This window comes from Atractosteus spatula, chromosome 2, assembly GCF_055471065.1.
Source record: "Atractosteus spatula isolate fAtrSpa1 chromosome 2, fAtrSpa1.hap1, whole genome shotgun sequence".
NCBI classification, from domain to species: Eukaryota; Metazoa; Chordata; class Actinopteri; order Semionotiformes; family Lepisosteidae; genus Atractosteus; species Atractosteus spatula.
The window spans coordinates 62,117,788-62,137,545 of record NC_142707.1 but is presented as its reverse complement, the minus strand read 5'-3'; the positions used below and the strand labels follow the sequence as shown (position 1 = coordinate 62,137,545).

Below are 19,758 nucleotides of genomic sequence, written 5' to 3'. Positions count from 1 at the left end.
CGTCTGTGCTTAAGGACGATAACGGTGATATGAAACGATTGAAACAAAAACATGAGCAACAATAACGACAGGTCCAGTATCACCAATAATAAATATAAAAATGAAGACATTAATTTACCATTTTCTGTACATAAAAGAAATCCTTGTTGTGCACAGCTAAGGCTTTGTTCAGTTGCTTCTTCTCCAGAACTGACCATTTATCAGATCCTGAGGTGGGACAAAAAAAACAACAGAAATGGATTTCAGTTCCCATTTGTGCAAAGTTGCAAGGAACAATAACCAAATTTATCATAAAAAGAGAGGTGGCTTCAACATTAGAGGTCTTGGAGGTTTCTATGTATGTGTACAGGCTAGTGAAAAGTTACATTAAAAAAACCCAATCTATTACAGTTACAAGGTCCTTATGTAAGCATTATCTTCCAAAGTCCCATTCATAACTCAAGTTGCTCCCAAGTCAAAACAATTGCTGCCATAAGAAATAATGCAATTAGCAGTAACTGAGCAGGTAGGTAGGTCCCTTTTCAGGACATAAAGGCCCATGGGGGGAATGGGGGGCAAGGCCACCATTTTTCTCGACCATCCGACGCTGGAGGTGGACGTGGTGTGGTCACCTGGGAGCCGTCTGGAAGGAATTAGAGCAAGCTACATTGAACCCGGGACCTTCCAGTCAGGAGCTAGACGCCCTTGCAGTCTGAGCTACAACGTCTCCTGTAACTGAGTACCTAAGCTTACAAATAAAGCCTTTTTAACCTAAAACAGTGGCTACACAGCAAGCTAAGGTATAACACATAAACCACCAACGACTTGCTTGGAACAGTAGTGCTTCATCTCCAAATCCAAGTACTTTTTAATGTTCATGCAGGTTTATACAGTAGTTTTCTGTTGAATAAGAGGAATGTGCCTTTGGGTCTGATTCTCCACTCACTTGATTAACACTTGCTCTATTTTCTCAATACACCACTTCCTTTCTCAGTCATTGTGGTTAACTGGATTGGTGTGGAACTTCTGGAATTTTGGAACAAGTAAATGTTGTTCCAATAATGAACGACTGAGGCCAAGAGAAGTGCTAATGGGTGATGGAGATTCACCGTTTTCATGCCTTTTTGTGATGTCTACTTTCACTTCAAAGCTTATGGCCCCCTTCCTTCTTTAGAATTGGAATCCTTCTTTGGAATGTCATTGTCACTTTTCTTTTTCTCAGGCATTGTTACGAGCTACTAACACTAAAAAAAAAACCACAACATGATAGAGAAATGTTGGAGGTTAACGTGAACTGAATCACAGAGCCACTGACCGAGTGACTGACTATACCCAGTGTCCTTGAGCCACACCCCCTTGTAATACTGAGAAGTGAGGCTCAATTCTGTTGTTATATTCTGGGTGTATGTGCTATTTTGCCCTGTGAAATTTGTACTATTTCTTATGGGAACCAGTTAAGATGCTGTTCGTATGTATGGATACTCATATCTCGATCGTTCATACGTCTGAACTTTTAAATTTAATAAGAAAATAATCTTTTAATCATCCATTACATCAATTACAGATATCTATGCAGTGTATATATAGTTAGTACGTAGAGTAAAACATTACCTTCTATCTATCTATTATTACAGGGTCACTGGGGACTTGGGAGTCTATCCCGGCAAGCAATAGACACAAGGCAAGATACATCCTGGATGGGATACCTGGTTGTCTCAGGGCCCACACATACACACTCATACCAAGCCAGTTTTCCCAGAAGCCAACTAACCTACCAGGACTGGGGCAGGAAACTGGAGCACACAGAGGAACAGTGATGCTTACACAGGGAGAACATACTGTACAAACTCTAAACAGAGGATCCCAGGGCCCCAGTGCAATGCTAATCACTGTGCTGCCCTAAAGCATTACCTCTTAAAAGCAAGTTCTCCAATTTCTTATTTTAAAAAAGTAACCATTCACACAGGGTAACTCCAACACTGTTTGTTGACATGATGATGAAACTCACTTTAGAATTATTTAAGGTGAGGTTATTACCATAAAGAAGGAGCTTCATTGAGAACCACTTTTCAACATTTAAGCCCCACACTCCTGCTAAGCAGCAGAAAAAAGGAGGGCAATGACCTACCGGCATAATGGTAATCAGCAAGAGGATGGGATTTTGGTCTCAAAGGTCTCAGCATGAGCAGTTTTTCCAGTGTAGCCTGAGAAATAGAGACAAGGAATAAAAGATGAACATTTTGCCTCCGCTGGTAAGGGTCAATATGTACTTTAACATCAAATTTAATAAAGCATTCAATATTCGAGAATATAAAATAGTACATACTATTTCAGTGAGCTGTAACTGACATTATATACACATGTAGCATTGTTTGTATTCATATTCTTAAGTATAGTACAGTATACAAATAAAATTTCTCTATAAATCAAATGTATTGGTTAAAAACACAACACTGAGCTGTTATAGGGCAACGGTGCTATTTTTATGACTAAAATAACTAAATAATTTATTCTCCGTTATAAGCAGTCATTGAATCATAATAGAAGGCTGAAGGGAAGCCGTTTGGATGCTCAGCTGTTTGTACCAAAGACAGAATTCTGGGAATTTTCAAGACACTCCACGCTTTTGACTAGGAACGTTCAATACAATGATAGATCAATCCAATGCCCATAATTTTTTATCTGTTAATTTCTTTACCTAGAAGAATAATAACTCTCCAAAAGTATCTTGCCCCAGTTACTTGAAGTAAATTATTTACATTATTATCAAATTTTGGTATTGGTACCAAGAAAGGTAACACATACTGTACAGTAAGTCAGTATAAACTCTAAATAATTCAGCAAGGGTTTGTAACAATGAAGGATGACTATATGCAGATCTACTGATGGAAGTGTTTTCCCTAAAAGTAAGAGCTTTAGAACTGAGAACAATGTAGAAAATGCATGAAACAAGAAAACTGAGACATAAATTTTGATTGCTGTATTTTTTTTACATAATTTACTGTATATACAGTGCGCTATCAATAAGGGATTTAAGGGAAGAAAAACTTTGCTATCTCATGTTTGCGCAATATAAAAAACAGAAGACCACAGTCTACAGTTAAGACAACACAGTTTACACCATGATGTTCTGTGTGTTATTCCCCTGCGGGTCTCTGTGGTGTGTCTGTCTTTCCAGGTCCTCACCATGATGTTTCCTCTGCTCTCAAACAAACAGTGCAAAGCATATTCAGAGTTGGTTCCCCCTCCAGGCAGCACACTGGAACAGGCCATTTTAACAAGATTGTCCACTGCCGGGAGATGCAGGCACAGGAGGACAGATAGAAAAATTGAGGTGGACAGAGAGGGAGCAAGAGAAAGAATGAGAAGCAAGGAAAAAAAAAACTTTGTTAAAGACTTCTGCAAATGCTGATTCACATGCACAAAGTGACAAAAATCGAATAACAAATAAACCTAATTTTCAATCATATCTGGAAACCATTTGGTCTTGTACAAGAACTTGATGCAAAACTTTCTAAGCAAAAAAGGATGAATCACCATCGACATAGGTGTCTGCCAAGGAAATATATATATTATTGCTTTATAAGGATAATACCCCAGGAGTGGTTAATGTCTGCGATTTTTTACCAGGGAAAAAAATGTCCCTCTCGTGTCATAGTTATATGACTGGCACCCAATATGAAGACATAGTGTGCATGAGAGTTACGGAGAGGGTACCTTTCTGCTGAGCGCCTGGAGAGTCCAGGTCTGGCTCGGGGGTCCACACCAGGCTGGCTTTGTGCAGGTCTCGCTCCACCCTGGAATGTCTCCTCAGCTCAGGAATCACAGCCTGGAACCGTGGGCCAATGTTGATCCGTCTGCAATTGGTCAATAAACTCAGTTTTATCACGGTACCTTCATCTAAACCCAGACCATTTTTCATATAGTTGGAAAACAACCATTTTAATAAATAAGTTCAAGTAGGCAGCTGCGTCGGCATGCGTAGGCTTCAAAGGAACAGGTAAAGGTTTATTCCATGCTGAAAAGAAAAGAGACCCAGAGTTTTGACTGTGGAGCCTTCTTCAGCTGTGATGAATTGTTTTAAAAGCTTGGAACAGTGATGTCTGAATCAATGATGTCGATATCGTTCGCTTGGTCAAGGGAGGGTGCAACATGGGCTTGATACTTGGGCTTGGTACTTACGGCTTCACATCCACAGGCTGCTCTCCTGAACCAGGGGTCACTGCCACTGCACTGCCGTCCACACTACCTGCCAGCCAGGACACAGCACTGTAAGTTAACACTGACCACCGGGGCAGAAGAACACATTCATTTCACCTCCAGGTCTGACTGCTCTGAGTCTTAACCCTGCATCGATTGGATTAATATTACCAAAGTCATTTACGAACTTTTGCTACCTGTTTTCAGTCATCACATAAACAGAAGGAATATTATAAAAGGGTTTCTGGCTGGGTTATAAATAAACACACGCACAGATACTGACTAATCAGAAACGACTGATGCTTTTGATGGTAAACTGAATTACTGAATAGGAGACTGAGGATTCTAATATTTAGATGTTTCAGTATTATACCATTAATTGATTAAAATGCTTAATCAATCAAATGTTTTTTACATTTTACTTCTTTTCCAACTTTTTATTTAAGCCCAGAAATTAGCCACGGTGATTGAATTTTTTTCTGTATAAAACAGCAGTAAGTTTCATTTTTCTGTATTTTCTATATGCAAAAGATATCTTCAGATCTGCTACAAAAAAGGTGGGCTGAAACAGGGGAAAATATCCAGTGGATTTATCCTCATACATTTGAAAGCAATTTGTGCAAATCAGGTTTTTCAACAACAGATCATCTGTTAGTGTGGTGTGTACCAGTTTACTATAAACCAATCATATTAAAGTGTAAATTAGTCACTTAACTAATCACCCAAAAGGCAACACAAACTGGAAGAAAAAAAAACTGCATGAAATAAGATCTGTTTCCTTAAAATGGACAATACATATGAACATTTGCTGTTCACAGGCGTTAAATAAGTGGATCTATACAGGAGAAGGCATTCTGTAGACACACTACTTGCTCTTTAAGCTGTGGCAAGAAAAGTGAGACTACTTTTTTGCAGCCTGTTGCTTGCTAATTCAACAGGCACGTGTGAACACAAGGTCCGTGTCTGTCTGGAGCTGTGTGAAGAAAGGAGTAGGTGAACGGAAGGTTGGCCTACTCACTGGCTCTGCAGAGCAGCACCCGGGGGGTTATGGGTGTAGGCTGCCCGCCTGCGTGCAGGTACCCGCTGTTTACGCTGCTGAAGAGCCCCGAGCCTTGGCGGACCGGACTCAGCATGGGAGGGGGCGTGTACGGGGGGGGATCCCCCAGGATTCTCGGGGAGCGCAGCTGGCTCTGGAACAGTATGGCGCCCCCGCCGGACAGGCCCCCACAGGGCGAAGGGATGATGAGGGGCTCGGGACGGTGGCGGTACTTCTTCTTGTCCTGCTGCCCTCCCCTCACCCCGCTGCCCGCCAGCTTCTCCGCCTTCTGGGCACGGCGGATTGGGTCCTGGAAAACAGTAAAATCCAGTTTTGTACAATGAACACACTAATTTTCAAAGTCAACTTGTTTACCACAACTGCAGGTACAGTACAGAACCACCAAGCGAGTTTATGACCAGCCAACATGCAAAATCAAAAACAACTTACTACCTGCTGCACAAACGTAATTATCAGCAGAGTTAAACTCACAAAATAAAATATGGCAAGATACAGACACATTATTCAGCTGTCCAGATTCTCTACACTCAGTTCCAGCCCTCTATATGGCAAATCAATCGATTTATTAACCATGGTATTTTTATAAGCCCCAAACGGGCTTGTGAGGCACGTTTTTGAACAACGTCTCAACAGGACCGAAGCGCGTCTTAGGCAGAGAGGTGACGCTCACACAGAAAGGCGGAGGAAGGCGGGTGAGGCTTAGGGCACTGAACAGGCCGAGCGAGCAAGCAGTGGCAGGTCATGGCCGCACTCACAGAGGGGACGGGGCTGGGATGGGCCGCTCCAGAGCCAGGCAGTAGACGCTGCTGCTGCTGCTGCTGCTGCAGGGGCTGTGGAGGTTCGCTGGTCGGGCTGACGAGAGTGGCTGCTTCGCTGTCAGGGGGGCAGCAGGGAGTGGGAGAGAGGTCTGGGCTTGGCGCTGCCAGGGGAAGCTTTACAGGCACAGAGACAGGCATGATGATGGGAAGCAGGGGCTCCACCTCTTTGGGCAGCTGGGTGTCCCCTTCTTCCTGCACACAGACAAGGACACAGGCTGTAAGACCTCTGGACAGAGAGGAGGCAGAGGGGACGCGTGCAGAAAACTCTTGACAACAACTCGGTCTTCCTGAGCGTTTGAGGTCGAATGATTCACTATAATTCTGGTTTATTAACATTACTTTTACTGTACCTGGTAACATACAGATTAAGTGTTTGAAGCCAACGAATCTTAAAGATGTTGCTATGAAGATTCTTTTTTTATTTTATGAATTTATGAGGGCTTAATATCCCTTAGCAGTTCATCTTGTATTTCCTGTTTAAGTGACTCAGTAGGTTGTGCAAGCTAAGTATACACTGCTAATAAAAATAATAAATACACCAATAGTCATTATTTAAAAGTATACAAAATTACCACTAAAAATCAATAAAACCAGGTTAATAAATGGTAAATTCACTAAATGCCTTTTTTCTGTTGGATTTTAATGGTTGGTATATTTTTTGAATGTGGAAAGAATTAACATTTTACACCAGTCTTCAAAGCAAGTGTGTCAGAGCTTGAAGCTTCCTCCCATCGTCTCACTTACTTAATCTTCATGATATCACATTTTAAGAGATTTCAGAGAACCACTAAATGACATTTCCAGGATGTGGGGGTGTGAGGCAGTTTTTCATGGAAACAATTAAGTTTACACGTAAAATTGTCATTTTTAGATGTAATTTTGATGTAAAATTTCTAAAGTATTTAAGTTTTAAATATTAAAATTTCTAACAACAGCAAGGGCTACAATGACAAAATGGTTATAGATAACATTTTTAAGGAACAAATGCAAAAATATGCACATGACATCTGATATTATGTCCCACAATTGTCATCCTTTAACATACCAAACAGATCCCTAAATATGTTAGGTCAAATGTTCTTTGGGATGTCACATTAGACATTAGATTAATACACATTATTTATTAAGAGGAAGTGTTGATTTTCCAGTTGAGAGTTACGACATTAATGTGTGTATATACTGTATATAAACATTTACAGTCCCAGTACATATCATATATTAATGTATTATACACACACACACCACACAAGCATAAATCCTCATATAAGTTACACAGATTCCTCAGTGATAAAATGCACTTTCCTGCCAAGATTATCACGGAAGTGACAATGTCAGGCTATGTGTTCAAGGAATGCATTACATGCATTACATGCATTTACTATATTATTAAACAGCACTTCAAAGCACATAAACCGAAGTCAGACAAAAAGCACAAAGCACGAAGCACCATTACAAATGCTGTACACCCGCTGAACCACAGACTGAACTCTTGGATAGCAGGCAAGAGGCTGGAATTTGTACTGTCTTTCCTGAGAGCTTAAAACTGAATAAAATACAACTATTTTTCACTAAGGATGAGAAGACTACTTCAAGATAAACTGTAAGATAGTTTCCACCTCTAGTTTCAGCTTCTCTGGCTACAATAGTATTAACACTTAAAAAAGGGCCTTTCACCAAAGCAAGGCAGTACATTGTTGAAATAATGTAACTTAAAAGCACATTGTCTTCTATAACATCACAACTTCATTGTTTAGTTTAACATGTGGTTGTTTCCTATCCAGAGCTGATGAAAAGCAGCTAGATTTTCATTTCACTGTTATTATGCAATGATTCATTCAAGTTCGGGTATTTTTGTTAAGTGTAACTTCCAGTTTGTGGTTCCTTGGTACACAAAAAGAGCCCGAAGCAAGCAAAAAGCACCTGGGAATAAGGGAACAATGGAGACAAAAGTAATTGCAAACAATGAAAACTGCTGATGGCCCAAAACAAAGCAGTGGGAGGTCTGAACTATACACCATGACAAGCCTCCTCCTCACCTGTTTTGGACCAGGTAGTGCCCTCATTCCACCATGGGAGCGCATGTGTCCATTGAGGGCCGGGAGACTTTTAAACTCCTTCTGGCAGATCGAACACAGGAGCCTGTTTTTTGTGTCTTCCCTCTCCAGCAGAGGAGTGTTAGTCAGGGCACTGTGAACACACACAAACTGCAACTGAGCACTCAGTTGGAGATCCTCCACAGCAGCATGCCAGTGGCTCAGAAACACTTCACAATGACACCGTCTCGTAAGTAACTCCTAGCCACAAAGCCAGGAAAAGAGGACATTTAAATTAAAAGTGCCCAGGCATCAACTACAAATATATATTAAACATCATAATAAGGAGGAGACAGAATGGTACAATTTTGGCAAACGTGTGGCAAAAAGTGTTTTGTGGTCAGAAGAGAAAAAAATTGAAATTTCTGGTCAAAGTGCAAAATGTTACTTCTAGTGCAAAAACAGACTTGAATCTTACTGAGAAGTTGTAGAATGACACAGCTGCAGCCCATAACCGATCCATCACTAACTTGGGAGAGCATGAGCAAATCTACCAGTAATAATTGGCAAAAACAGCTCCAGGTCCAAGTTGGTGTGCAAAGTTAGTAAAGGCTTCGACAAAAAGACCTGATGCTGAGGATCTGTAGGTTCTTTCACCAGACATTGGGTCAATGGGCCTAAATGCTTATACAATCAACATATTTCAGCTATTCTCCCTACATTTACTGGAATTTTTCATACCCATAGAAGTCTTCAGTTTGAACATTCAGGTTTTGAATAAAAATCTAAATTCAGAAAAAAATGTGTATGCATCGGTTTGTAATTTTAGCAAGTTTTTAGCAAGGGTCTGAATACTTTTTTAGCAAGGCTCTGTTTATACTGTACGTCCTCATTCTCCTATGTCTGAGTCTCCTTACAGCACAAAAGTTAATTTGTACTTTTTATTACTAAAGACTGTAATTTGTATTGAAAATATCCTTCCAAATGCCTTTATAATGATCTTCACTCTTTATTCTGATGCAATTAAGCTTCTTTCTGTTAAACAGAAAAGGCCTTCTTTTAGCATAGTACTGGAGCAGCAATAATTCTGATTGACAAAATAAACTTATAAATCATTATATTAGGTCTGCTTACAATTCTGAACCTGGCAATTCAAATTGTATTTTAATTTCCCTAACTAACTCATAGAGTACAATAATCTTGGTCCTGGACAATGGAGGTTCAGTGCTCCTTGTGCTCCTTCATGGCTGAAAAGCAGTTACCTGGCTGAGGCACATTACAGAGATACAGTAGCTGTACTTACTGTATTCTGAAATCATGTGAACCACTATTACAGCACACAGAGGCCACTCGACTAATGGTGGGGCTCAATATGGTAATTTTGAGCACCTGAACCAATTTAGGTTTGCCATAGCACAGGAACCAATATTTATGCAATCAATTTATTTTAGCAATTGTTTTTTTCTTTGCGGTTTTGACTGGCATTTAACTTCTTTCACCCATAAAAGAGTTCAGTTGGAGAATTCAAATTTAATACAAAAAGATTAACTGAAAAATTGTGTGTACATCTTTTATAATACAGCAAAATGGGCCATCACTAGATGGGTGAATACTTTGACAGGGCATTGTATATTTCACAGATAGACAGTAGATACATCTCTGCATTACTGACTCCATACTCCACTATACATCACTCAGGGTCAACTGATACTGTTTATCTCATAGCTCTTATCTCTACATATATCGTTCTGTCCCTACTTAGTGGAATGATACTGTTCTGTGGCTAAAAATGTCACAAACAATACTGATTTCACAAGAACAAGTGTAAATGAACATCTGTTACCAAACTGTGTCATGTAACCCTTTTTTAGATTTCATTTTTGTTTCCAAATAAGAGACACGACTGTTCCCTGTAGCCCTGAATAAAGAACTGCAGATTTGTACCTGTGATCTGGGGATGCAGTCTCTACCTTGAAGTTTGACAATGACCCCTAAGGAAGATAATAAAAGAAGAGTTGAGTACAAGTAGGCCATCCAAAGACTAATCATTAAGAATTAGTTTTATCACCAGTAATCAGGATCATTACAAAATCAGATTTGTGCTGGGAATAAAGTTATATAAGATGGTAAAGGTAAAATCTATAACACTGACTCCTTCGCCAGATTCCATCCTTATTACTATAGCATTAAACAGACGTAGATCATGAATAAAGTTATAGACACTATTACATCCCATCCAGCTTTGTACCTGACTGAAGAGCAATGGAATATGGCTGACGTAGCTCTATAAGCCCGTATCTTAGACCTGAGAAGAGCTGAATTTTCACCACCTACTGTACCTGTGTCCACATGGCAGTGGGAGAGTGGAGCTGCCGATGGGCCCCTCCTTTGCTGTTCACCAGCTGGATGGTTGGGATGGCTTCGCGAACTTGCCTCTGATTCTGCTGGTGGGGGGCGCAGGACATGACCATGGGGGGATGGGGCTCTTGGCACACCAGACTGTCTGCCCTCGTGTTGGGGACCCCTTGGACTGCAGAGCTAGGGTCCCCAGGAGTGTGCTGGCTTGTGCTCAGGAGGTGGCAGCCCGGCTCGGGAAGATACTGTTTTGGTGGTGACTGGAGGCCCATATCCTCCTGTGACTGGACCTGCTGCTGCATCTGGAGATTGGGCTGGTAGAGCTGTCTGTACTGGTCCTGCTGCTCCTGGAAATAGTACTGGGTCCCGGAGGAGAGCTGGAGGTTCTGGATGGAGTGAACCTGCTCTGGCTGGGAATAGGAGTGGTGCTGCTGCTGCTGCTGCTGCTGCTGCTGCTGCTGCTGCTGCTGCTGCTGCATGGCTTTCCGGTTCTGATTATACAGGGGTATGGCAGCAGGAGGTTGCATTTGCTGCTGCGCCTGATGCATGGCTGGATGAGAGTGCTGGTGGTAATAAGTGCTGCGCTGGTGCTGTTGCTGCTGCTGCAGCTGCTGCAGGACAAGTGCATGCGCTGTGAGCTGCGTCTGTTGCTGTGCTTGTGGCTGCAGGTAGAACTGGTTTTGCTGCTGCACTTGCTGCTGTTGCTGCATTAGCTGCTGCTGCTGGGACTGCAGGCTCTGTATCTGCTGACGCTGCTGCAGGGCTTGCTGAATCTGCAGATGAGCCACTCTTTGCTGTTGCTGTTGTTGCTGTAATTGCTGCTGCTGGTACTCGAAAAAGAGCTGCTGCTGCTGTTGGTGTTGCTGCTGGAGCTCCTGGACGTGCTGCTGTTTGGGCTGTGCCTGGTCGAAGCTCCTCTGTACCTGCTGCTGCTCCAGTTGGTATCGCTGCTGGGAAGGCTGCGGCTGCTGCTGTTGTGGCAAGGTCACCTGCTGGGACTCCTGACCAGGGGGTTTATGGGAAAGCAGCTGGCGAAGGGTGCTGTCCGTGGTGGTGCTGGCTAGAGGGGAGACGCCCACTTGCCTGTGCTGAGCCATGCTGTTGGCACTTCCGTTACCGGCATTGCCTTGGTGAATCCGCAGGTTTTGGTTGGCAAAGACCTGGGTAAATGAATCCAGCTTCTGCAAGACGCTGCTGGTGACTTTTGGCTGCCCATCGGTGCTTGTCTGTGCTGCGGTGTTGTACTGGTACCCACTGCCATTACTGCCGTCTCCAATGTCTGGAGGCTCCCCTTGTGTGGGCGAGCCCCACATGGCAGGGCCACCCCCCATACTGTTTCGATGATGATTGGCAGATCCGGGCCAGGAGCCGGCAGCTTTGGAAACCTCCACCATTCCTGGAAAACCCTTTACAGACACGGCAGAACCATCTCGGGAGTCGTGAGGGAACTGGGGAGAGACCGGGGAAGACTGCAGTGGCTCCATGGTAGACGCCCCATAACTGTGGTTCATTGAGGCCATGGAGCTCTGCTGCTGATGCTGGAAATAGCTGCTGTCAGTGCAATTAACAATGTGGTTTGTCTTGTAGACAGACTGGTCCTCCATTATGAACTTTTTTCAAAGTTTTTTTTAAACAGAACGTGATCTTTTATTTAAAAAAATAAATACAAAAAGCCCTGAGGTTCCCTGAGTGTCAATTTAGGTTCAACTATCAAAAGTGGAGAACATGAAAGGGAGTGCGATTTAGTCCTGGATTTAATATCGTCAGGTACTTCACATCTTCAGCTGAGCATGGGCATTGTCCTGATTGAAAATAACCTTGAAAAAGATGCCTACATAAAAAGAAATAAAAAAAATCAAATGAACATCATTATATGAGTGATTCTTACTGCTGCTGACATGCCTGAAATAAAAAATGTAATATTAATTTTGGAAATATCTTGGAAATCAGAATTTAATAACAGGTGTGAATGCTGTTATTTCTGCTGTAAAATCAATGTAGCTCTCACTGACATAACTCATTGATATTCCTCATACATTTTAATAAATAATAAGTGTTTACATTTGTACAGCAATTTATATGAGACGGATTCACTTATCCCCCACGGAATTACAGATTACTTCCCCAATTAAATTAAGGAGAAAATTTAGGGAGGCTCAACTGTGATGAGCTCAAAGTGGAATTTTGCCAGGGCACTCCTACACTGACCAAGTAGACAGACTTAATGTCTCATTGATTCTTATCGCACAGTGCCCCCCGTCATCATACTGGAGCTGTCACTGGTTTGGAATTGCTTTTCTAGAGGGAACATTGTCACATACATGTCCACCAACACCTCTTCCTGCAGCAACTCAACATTTGTCTTACACAGTAATGCAAATTTGTGTCTAAAGCAGGATTTATTTTACTTTATTAGCTTGTGGATGTGTGAGAAGGAATAGTATGGCATTTATACAACTATACTAGCATGAGCTAAGTCACGGATTTTCCATCATTAAACAAGATTTAGAGTACTGTACTCAAGGCGGCCAATTTTACTGGTTAGGTTCTAAAGCTTGGCCTTCATCTAAATCTAAATCCAAGGACTGTCAAATTCTTTTCTTACCAAACTGTTATTCTTATTTTTTTTGTGGCAAAAATAATTTCTGAAAATAAAACAAATGATGAAATCCGCTGTAATCCAACAACCACACTGTAGTAAGGTGAATGCACTGATGTATCTGAGGCATACTGAGTTGTAAGTGAAATGCTACAAACAGGGGGTACCTGGACCAACAAGGTCCAGTCTAGCTAATCTCTTAAATTCTACTAAGATCAGGCTACACATGCAAGATCCTGAAGTATGAAGCTAAAGCAATCAGAGAAATATACCCCCCATATAACATTCTTTCTATGAACAATGATGCTTACTGATTCATAGACTATTACCTCGTAACCTCAAAAACAAAGTGATACGCAAACACCATATAAATAGGTATTGTTAAATTAAAATTATAATTTGTTATTGTGCACTCCAGCGGGCCATAAGAAAGATTTTACTAGTGAAATGCTGCATTTTCTTTGGTATGACCTGACCTGATATGTTTTATGCATACTGCATATAATATAAAGCATACTACAGCCTACGCATGCTGACACAGCTACCTACTTGAAGTACTTCATGATATGTTTTTATGTCTGCTTATAGACATTGCTTTAGCTTTGTGAACTGGTGGAGGGCATAATCCCACCTTGCAAGGATAGGTTGGTGCTGACTTGACAATTCAATGTAGCTCCACTGATGCAGAGAGCAGTATATAGACAAATATATTCAACACGAAGACAGAAACACAAAAAAGACACATACTGCTGCATGGAAGAAAAGACTGATCTGTTAACAACCAATATGTAGTACTGATTTTCTACATTAATCCCAATTGAACGAAAATGCATTTGTTAACATTGGGGACCCCACTGTATGGGGGAAATCCTATTGGCTTGCTTGGCTTTGACAGTGTTGAAAGTCAAAATGAAAACAAAATTATTTTCTTTTAAATGCAGGAAATTTCTTTAGCCACAGCACAGAAACTAAACGTACCACCATAAAAAAAAATTGAATATAATGATGAAGAATGAAACCACAGATATAATTACCAATCAACCATGCCTGGGTTAGCCATAAAAAAAAACATCTAGAGTACAGCTGATGTCAGAGAAATGGTTCAAGCTGTCTTGGAAAACACGAAACACTAACATACAGTGGCAGTGAAATCACCAGCAATCTCCAAAGGGCAGAGGTGAAGGCATCAAAAGCCACAGTTCAGAGAAGACTGCGACAGCAAAACTGAAAAGGCTACACTGCAAGATTTAAACCTATAATAGACACCAAGACCAGAAAAGCCCAATTAGAAAACGATCATAATTACTGTGCAAAGTTAAGCCAGGAGAGATTTGGAAGAGATTTTATGCAGAAAGATTATGAACAAGAGAAAGCCGTTCAGCTCATCTAACCTGTTTGGCAGTTAGAAGCTAACTGACACAAGGATCTTACCCAGCGCTTTCTTGAAAAAAGCCAAGTTAATGGTTTTAATAACATGGCTTGTTCACCCACAAACCTTTGCATAAAGAAATGCCTCCTGTTCTCAATTTTAAATGTACATTCGTTGTTTTGACTAGACTAAACTTACATACTTGTTTTGATTCTCACTGTAAGAAAGCCTGTTAATTTTTACCCATATGAGTTCCATAATTTTTCCATACACAAACACATTTTTGCCATAGAGCAGTATCCCACTTCTTTGCAAGTTTCTTCTTGGTAAGTACCGGACGCACAGAAGAATACAGAGAGCTTGAGAAACTCGGTCCAAAGCAGCATGTTACAGTATCAAAGCTCTCCCACTTTGTTCATGTGGTTTGTTGTGTTCCTGTGATCTCCTCTCCTGACAATGTGCGTGATATTAATCTGATCTATTAAGCTATCTGTGATCATCATGGACCCAAAAAGTGAAAAGATTTCTTTTGTGTGACAAAAGCGACAAAAGGAAGAAAATCAAAAACACTGTTGACTAAACTGGAAGTAATTAAAAGAACTGCAGACGGCCAGGGATCAAAAGACATCTGCACAGCAATGAACTTGGCTGCCTCCAGTATTTGTACCACTGTATTGCAGAAAGACAGGTTAAAATGGCTGAAACATGTTGGTGGAAATAAGTTCAGAGGGAAGGGATCCAATACAGGAAGAGCTTTGTAGGCCTTTCTTCATGATTTTATGTTCAGTATTTATGGTTTTATTAAAGAAAACTATTCTTAAATTCTAATGTTTATACTGTATATTACAATAACAATTCATATTGTACAATGAAAGCACATCAGCTGCCAATTAAAGACTTTTCTAAGTATAGCTAAACAGGTCATGATTACCACATACACGTGTTAATTTTCTTTTTTATATGACTATATTTTTTCTAAAAAATATTTAGATACATTTTTTTGTGGGACTTGGGAACCAGTCAGGGGCTTGGTTATGTAATGGGAATTATATTTTCAATTGACAACTTTCCACCTTACGATCACTTTTCATGCCATGAATTATATTTATAAGTTGGTGGATGTTTGTACTTCCAAACAGTTTCCACTTGTGTTCATTATGTATCCTGACACAGAACACTGAATGAATTTGTCAATGCGTTTGAATACTTGGATCAGGTTCCCTCAAAGTCCCTTGAAACTAAAAAGGATCAGTTCCTTCAGCCTGTCAGTGTAGGACACTCCCTCAGCCCCTAGAATGTATGTGGTTGCTCTTCTCTGGACTGCTTACAGAGCAGCATTTTCGTTCTTGTAATCTGATGACCCAGATTGTACACGGTATTCTAAATGAGGTCTTACAAACAAACTGCACAACTATAACATCACATCCCTCTGTTTTCTAAGTCCTTTATCCGGGGGAGCCAGAACCTATCCCAGCAAGGAAAGGGACAGGATACATCCTGGATAGGACACCAGTCCATTGCAGGGCACACACAGACACAAACACACACACGCGGTGTGTTTTCGGAATGCAGAACGAAAGCAGAGAACCTGGAGAAAACTCACAGAAACACAGGGAGAACGGACAAACTCCCGACAGACAGCACCCTCGGAACTGAACCCAGGGCCACAGCTCTGCAAGGCATGCAGTGCTCTCCACTGTACCACTGTGTCCTTTGATTTAAATTCTTCATTTATTACTACAGTACACAGCCTTACCTTACCTTGTTTGCCTTTTTATTTCTTTCCCACAATGTCTAGAAAATGTATATAATGTGTCATCTTAACCACGTCTTCTTCATAAGTGACCTTCTAAATTATACCTTTTTCTAAAACGTTTACAATTTTACATTTTTACAATTTAAACACAATATCCATTGACATAAATTTAACTGCATTTCCTAATATACTGTTTTCCTTTTTTATTCCTTTCACTCATCCTTCACACATCCGTAAAACGTAAATGATGTGCTCACAATACGTAAATCTTTTCCGTAAGCAGTCCTTACAAACTCAGCTCTCATTTTGTATATATACATTACGTTTGTACTATGCACATACAACACCCTGCACTTGTCTACATTCAGTATCATCTGCCAGGTGTTTGCCTAGTCATCAGTTTAATCTTATTTTTAATTTGTTTGCTGCTTAGTTCACTAGCTACAACAGAATCTAGATCTGTAATAGAAATAAGAAACAGCAGTGGCCTTAGAACAATTTGCTGTAGTACCCCTATAATTACATCACCCCAGTTTGAGTATTAACATTTACCTAGACTATCTAGAAATGGACCAATCCACAACATAAATAGATGCATTTCATCAAATGCCTTCTTTCTGTAATTAACCTTTTATGAGCAATTTTTCAAAAGCTCTCTAAAAATCTATAAAGGATTATCATACACTCGATGTGCACCTGTTACTGTTGTTGCATGTTTAAAGAACTCTGACTCTTCTTTAAGCAAGGCCTACCTATCCGAAATAAGAGTATCTTTAGATAAGCAAGACATATCTAAACCTACGTTGGATATCTAGGACCTTATTTCCATAAAGATGATCCTCTAGCTCTAATTATTTTTTCCATAACTTTCTATGTCATAGATGTTAGAGAGTAAATTTCACCTTTAATGACTGAACAGCAACAGATGTCTTGGAGAAACGGATCGCAGAGGAAGTTGTCAGTATGACGGACTACTCACCGTGGCAGTGAGTGTCATCACTGATCCTGTGTTAGGCTTGGCTGTGCTCCTCTTCAGTGACTCACTTGGCTAGGCTTGATCCAGGACCTTCTCTGGGACAAAGTGTCTCTCATTGCCTAGGGGATGAATACAGAAGATTGAGCTTTGTTTCGCCAGTTAATGTATTTGTCCGATTGCATAAACTACGTAAAAATGCAAAATGTATTATATAAGACTTTTTTAACAATAATTTTCATGCCAAGACAAAGTATGCTCATACCACATAGTTCTTTAAAGCGATAAAGCATTGGCAAGCAAGAGCTCTGTGAATCAACACAGTAGCTCAAGTTTGGTCTATCTGAAGTCGGCAAATCAAATACTTTTGTTAAATGTTCCACCTTGTTGAGCGTGCAGAGCTGGGGCTGGCGGCTCAGACTCCTCATCTTCACTGGGGTAAAACGGCTCTTCACAGTACTTCCACTGCATCCATGCCTGTCACACAATGGAACACACTCTCAGTTGTGCCAGGTTCTGAGCCTTCAAAGGACTCTCCAAATTCTGAAACAAGTTAGCCGTGAAGCTTATATTTAACAGTTAATTAAAGCTTTAACCATAAATGTTGCGTCCCAGACCAATAGCCAAATTTGTGGCTAGGATGTTTAACCGTTTAAAAGGGAGCAATGAAAATGTACAGTATAGGAAATTCCCTCTTGTCCTGGAAAGCTAATACAATATACAATTAAGACTGATCCTGTTTTTGATGCATTTTAAAAAGGCCTAACGTGGTTACATGTCCGCATCCCCTTCCAATGAGTATTGTTTAGGAACACTGTAATGAGTAACGAGTAGTGTTTTGGAACACTGTTTATGCATTCTGATGTTTTAGGACACTTAAACTAATATATCATTTTAGAATTTCTCTAACTTTGAGAAAAAAAATCTAAGAACATATGTTTTTTTATAAAAAGAAACCTTGAAAGATGTACAACGTTTGCTAATAAAAAAATATTTTTATTTACAGTATGGCAACAATGAAACGATCACACACACAATGCACACAGACTTACTGAAACACCCACCCCCACACACAGACACCTCAATGTTTCTAAAAACCTCTGACACGCTAAAGAAGTAAGCCACAGGCAGCCACTGTCAATCACTTCCTGTCACATGGGTTGAACAAGTAGCCGGAGAGATCTGGAGATAAGTGTCTGGGTATCTATTCTGTGCTCCTTAAAAGGAATGAAGAGGGAGACCCAGGGCTGCTCTCAGGAAACACCAGCTCGCAGACGATCTATGTTTGGGTCTTCTCGGTTTTCTAACACAGTGTAAGCAATAAGTTACCATCTCATAATGAAAAAATCTGCCAGCTTTCAAAAATTCTTGAAAACTGTCATTGAACCCCCAGCTTTCAGTATTTTCCATTTCCAGGAAAATAAAAAGAGATGCAAAACTTTAAAATCTAGGACAAACAACATCATGTACAGAAAAAGGCGAACTCAGACAGCGATGTCTGAGACCTTGGCATCGTGCATCATTAAAAGAACATTATGGCATTATGCTCAGGAAAAAAGCTCTTATTTATACCACAGGTGTGAAAGACTTGTGTAAAACATGTGCCATGCTTCCGCTGTGTTATACGTTAGTTCTTGTTGAGTAACTGACCACTGCAGTTAAGCTGAATTCTCCTGAAAAGTCTCCAAAGAAATAAAAATGCAAATAAGCTTGGATGTTGATTACCTAAATCCTGTGGACTTCGGAGTCTGAATAACATCCTCCTCCCCCCAAAAAAACTATTCTTAATATCCCAGTCTCCTCGTTCTCCTCATTAGTTGAAAAAAAATCAGCTTCAATATGAAATTGAGCAAAAGTCTGAATAAGTTGTAGAGATGTGCTTGTGTGTGTTTAAAGAACTAGGCCTATCAGTCCAAAACAGCATCTTGACGCTTGGCTTTGACTGAGCTGGTGCCTCTGTGGAAGTAATGCAAAGAGTACTATGTACAGTAGGTATCGAAACATGCACAGAGAAATCTGTCTTTGTTTCTTATCAGGTGGTTGGATACCCACTAAGACCTTCAAGCCTGCAAAGTATTGTTTTACATCTTCATGAGCCTCATGTATTCAATTTCAGAATCACAATCATTTCAGTTTCTGGGGGGAGTTTTTGTTTTCATTCAACATCAAAGTGTCAAAGCAGGAGCAACATGAGAGACTCGCTAACAGAATATGATTCAAATTAAGATTTTAAAGTGTTCAGTTATTAAAGAGCAGGACAGTTAAAACAGAAAAGCACACTGCAGCCATTTCTAGGATTAACAGAGTGTCAAGTTCAGGGAAAAAAAAATCTTCTTAAGTAGTCCCAGAACAAAAAACTTTTTTTTATTATTGTGTCATCCCACCATTGCTTGCCCAGATAGGCTGCAGCTCCTCAGTGATCCTGAATTGGATGAAGCAATTAGAAAATGTAAGTACTAAGATAAGCGACCCTCTATTAAAATTGCTATACTTTGCTTTTAAGCAGCTTTTATGAAGGATCATAAGATTTCTGGTATTCGTTTGCAAAGCTCAACGTATTTCTCAAATTTTTGTCCATTCTGTGGAATGGTGTTTTAGTTTTTGTAGGTGAAAGTCTGC

The 19,758-nt window shown here is 40.5% G+C and overlaps 1 protein-coding gene across 2 annotated transcripts in view; it reads right to left on the bottom strand.

The window, feature by feature from the left end:
• The window catches only part of LOC148840022 (transcriptional-regulating factor 1), a 94,812-nt gene that overhangs the window by 11,620 nt on the left and 63,434 nt on the right, over positions 1–19,758 (bottom strand). For both annotated transcript variants that reach the window (XM_088929367.1, XM_088929376.1), the window contains exons 3-14: positions 17,523–17,616; positions 17,146–17,261; positions 10,427–12,273; positions 10,032–10,078; positions 8,091–8,241; positions 5,992–6,246; positions 5,198–5,525; positions 4,162–4,228; positions 3,697–3,836; positions 3,166–3,269; positions 2,108–2,183; positions 119–207 (exon numbers count right to left, since the gene is read on the bottom strand). In XM_088929367.1, the coding sequence (XP_088785493.1) occupies positions 119–207; positions 2,108–2,183; positions 3,166–3,269; positions 3,697–3,836; positions 4,162–4,228; positions 5,198–5,525; positions 5,992–6,246; positions 8,091–8,241; positions 10,032–10,078; positions 10,427–12,046 (2,877 nt within the window). In that variant the 5' untranslated portion in view covers positions 12,047–12,273; positions 17,146–17,261; positions 17,523–17,616. The remainder of the gene's footprint in view (positions 1–118; positions 208–2,107; positions 2,184–3,165; positions 3,270–3,696; positions 3,837–4,161; positions 4,229–5,197; positions 5,526–5,991; positions 6,247–8,090; positions 8,242–10,031; positions 10,079–10,426; positions 12,274–17,145; positions 17,262–17,522; positions 17,617–19,758) is intronic.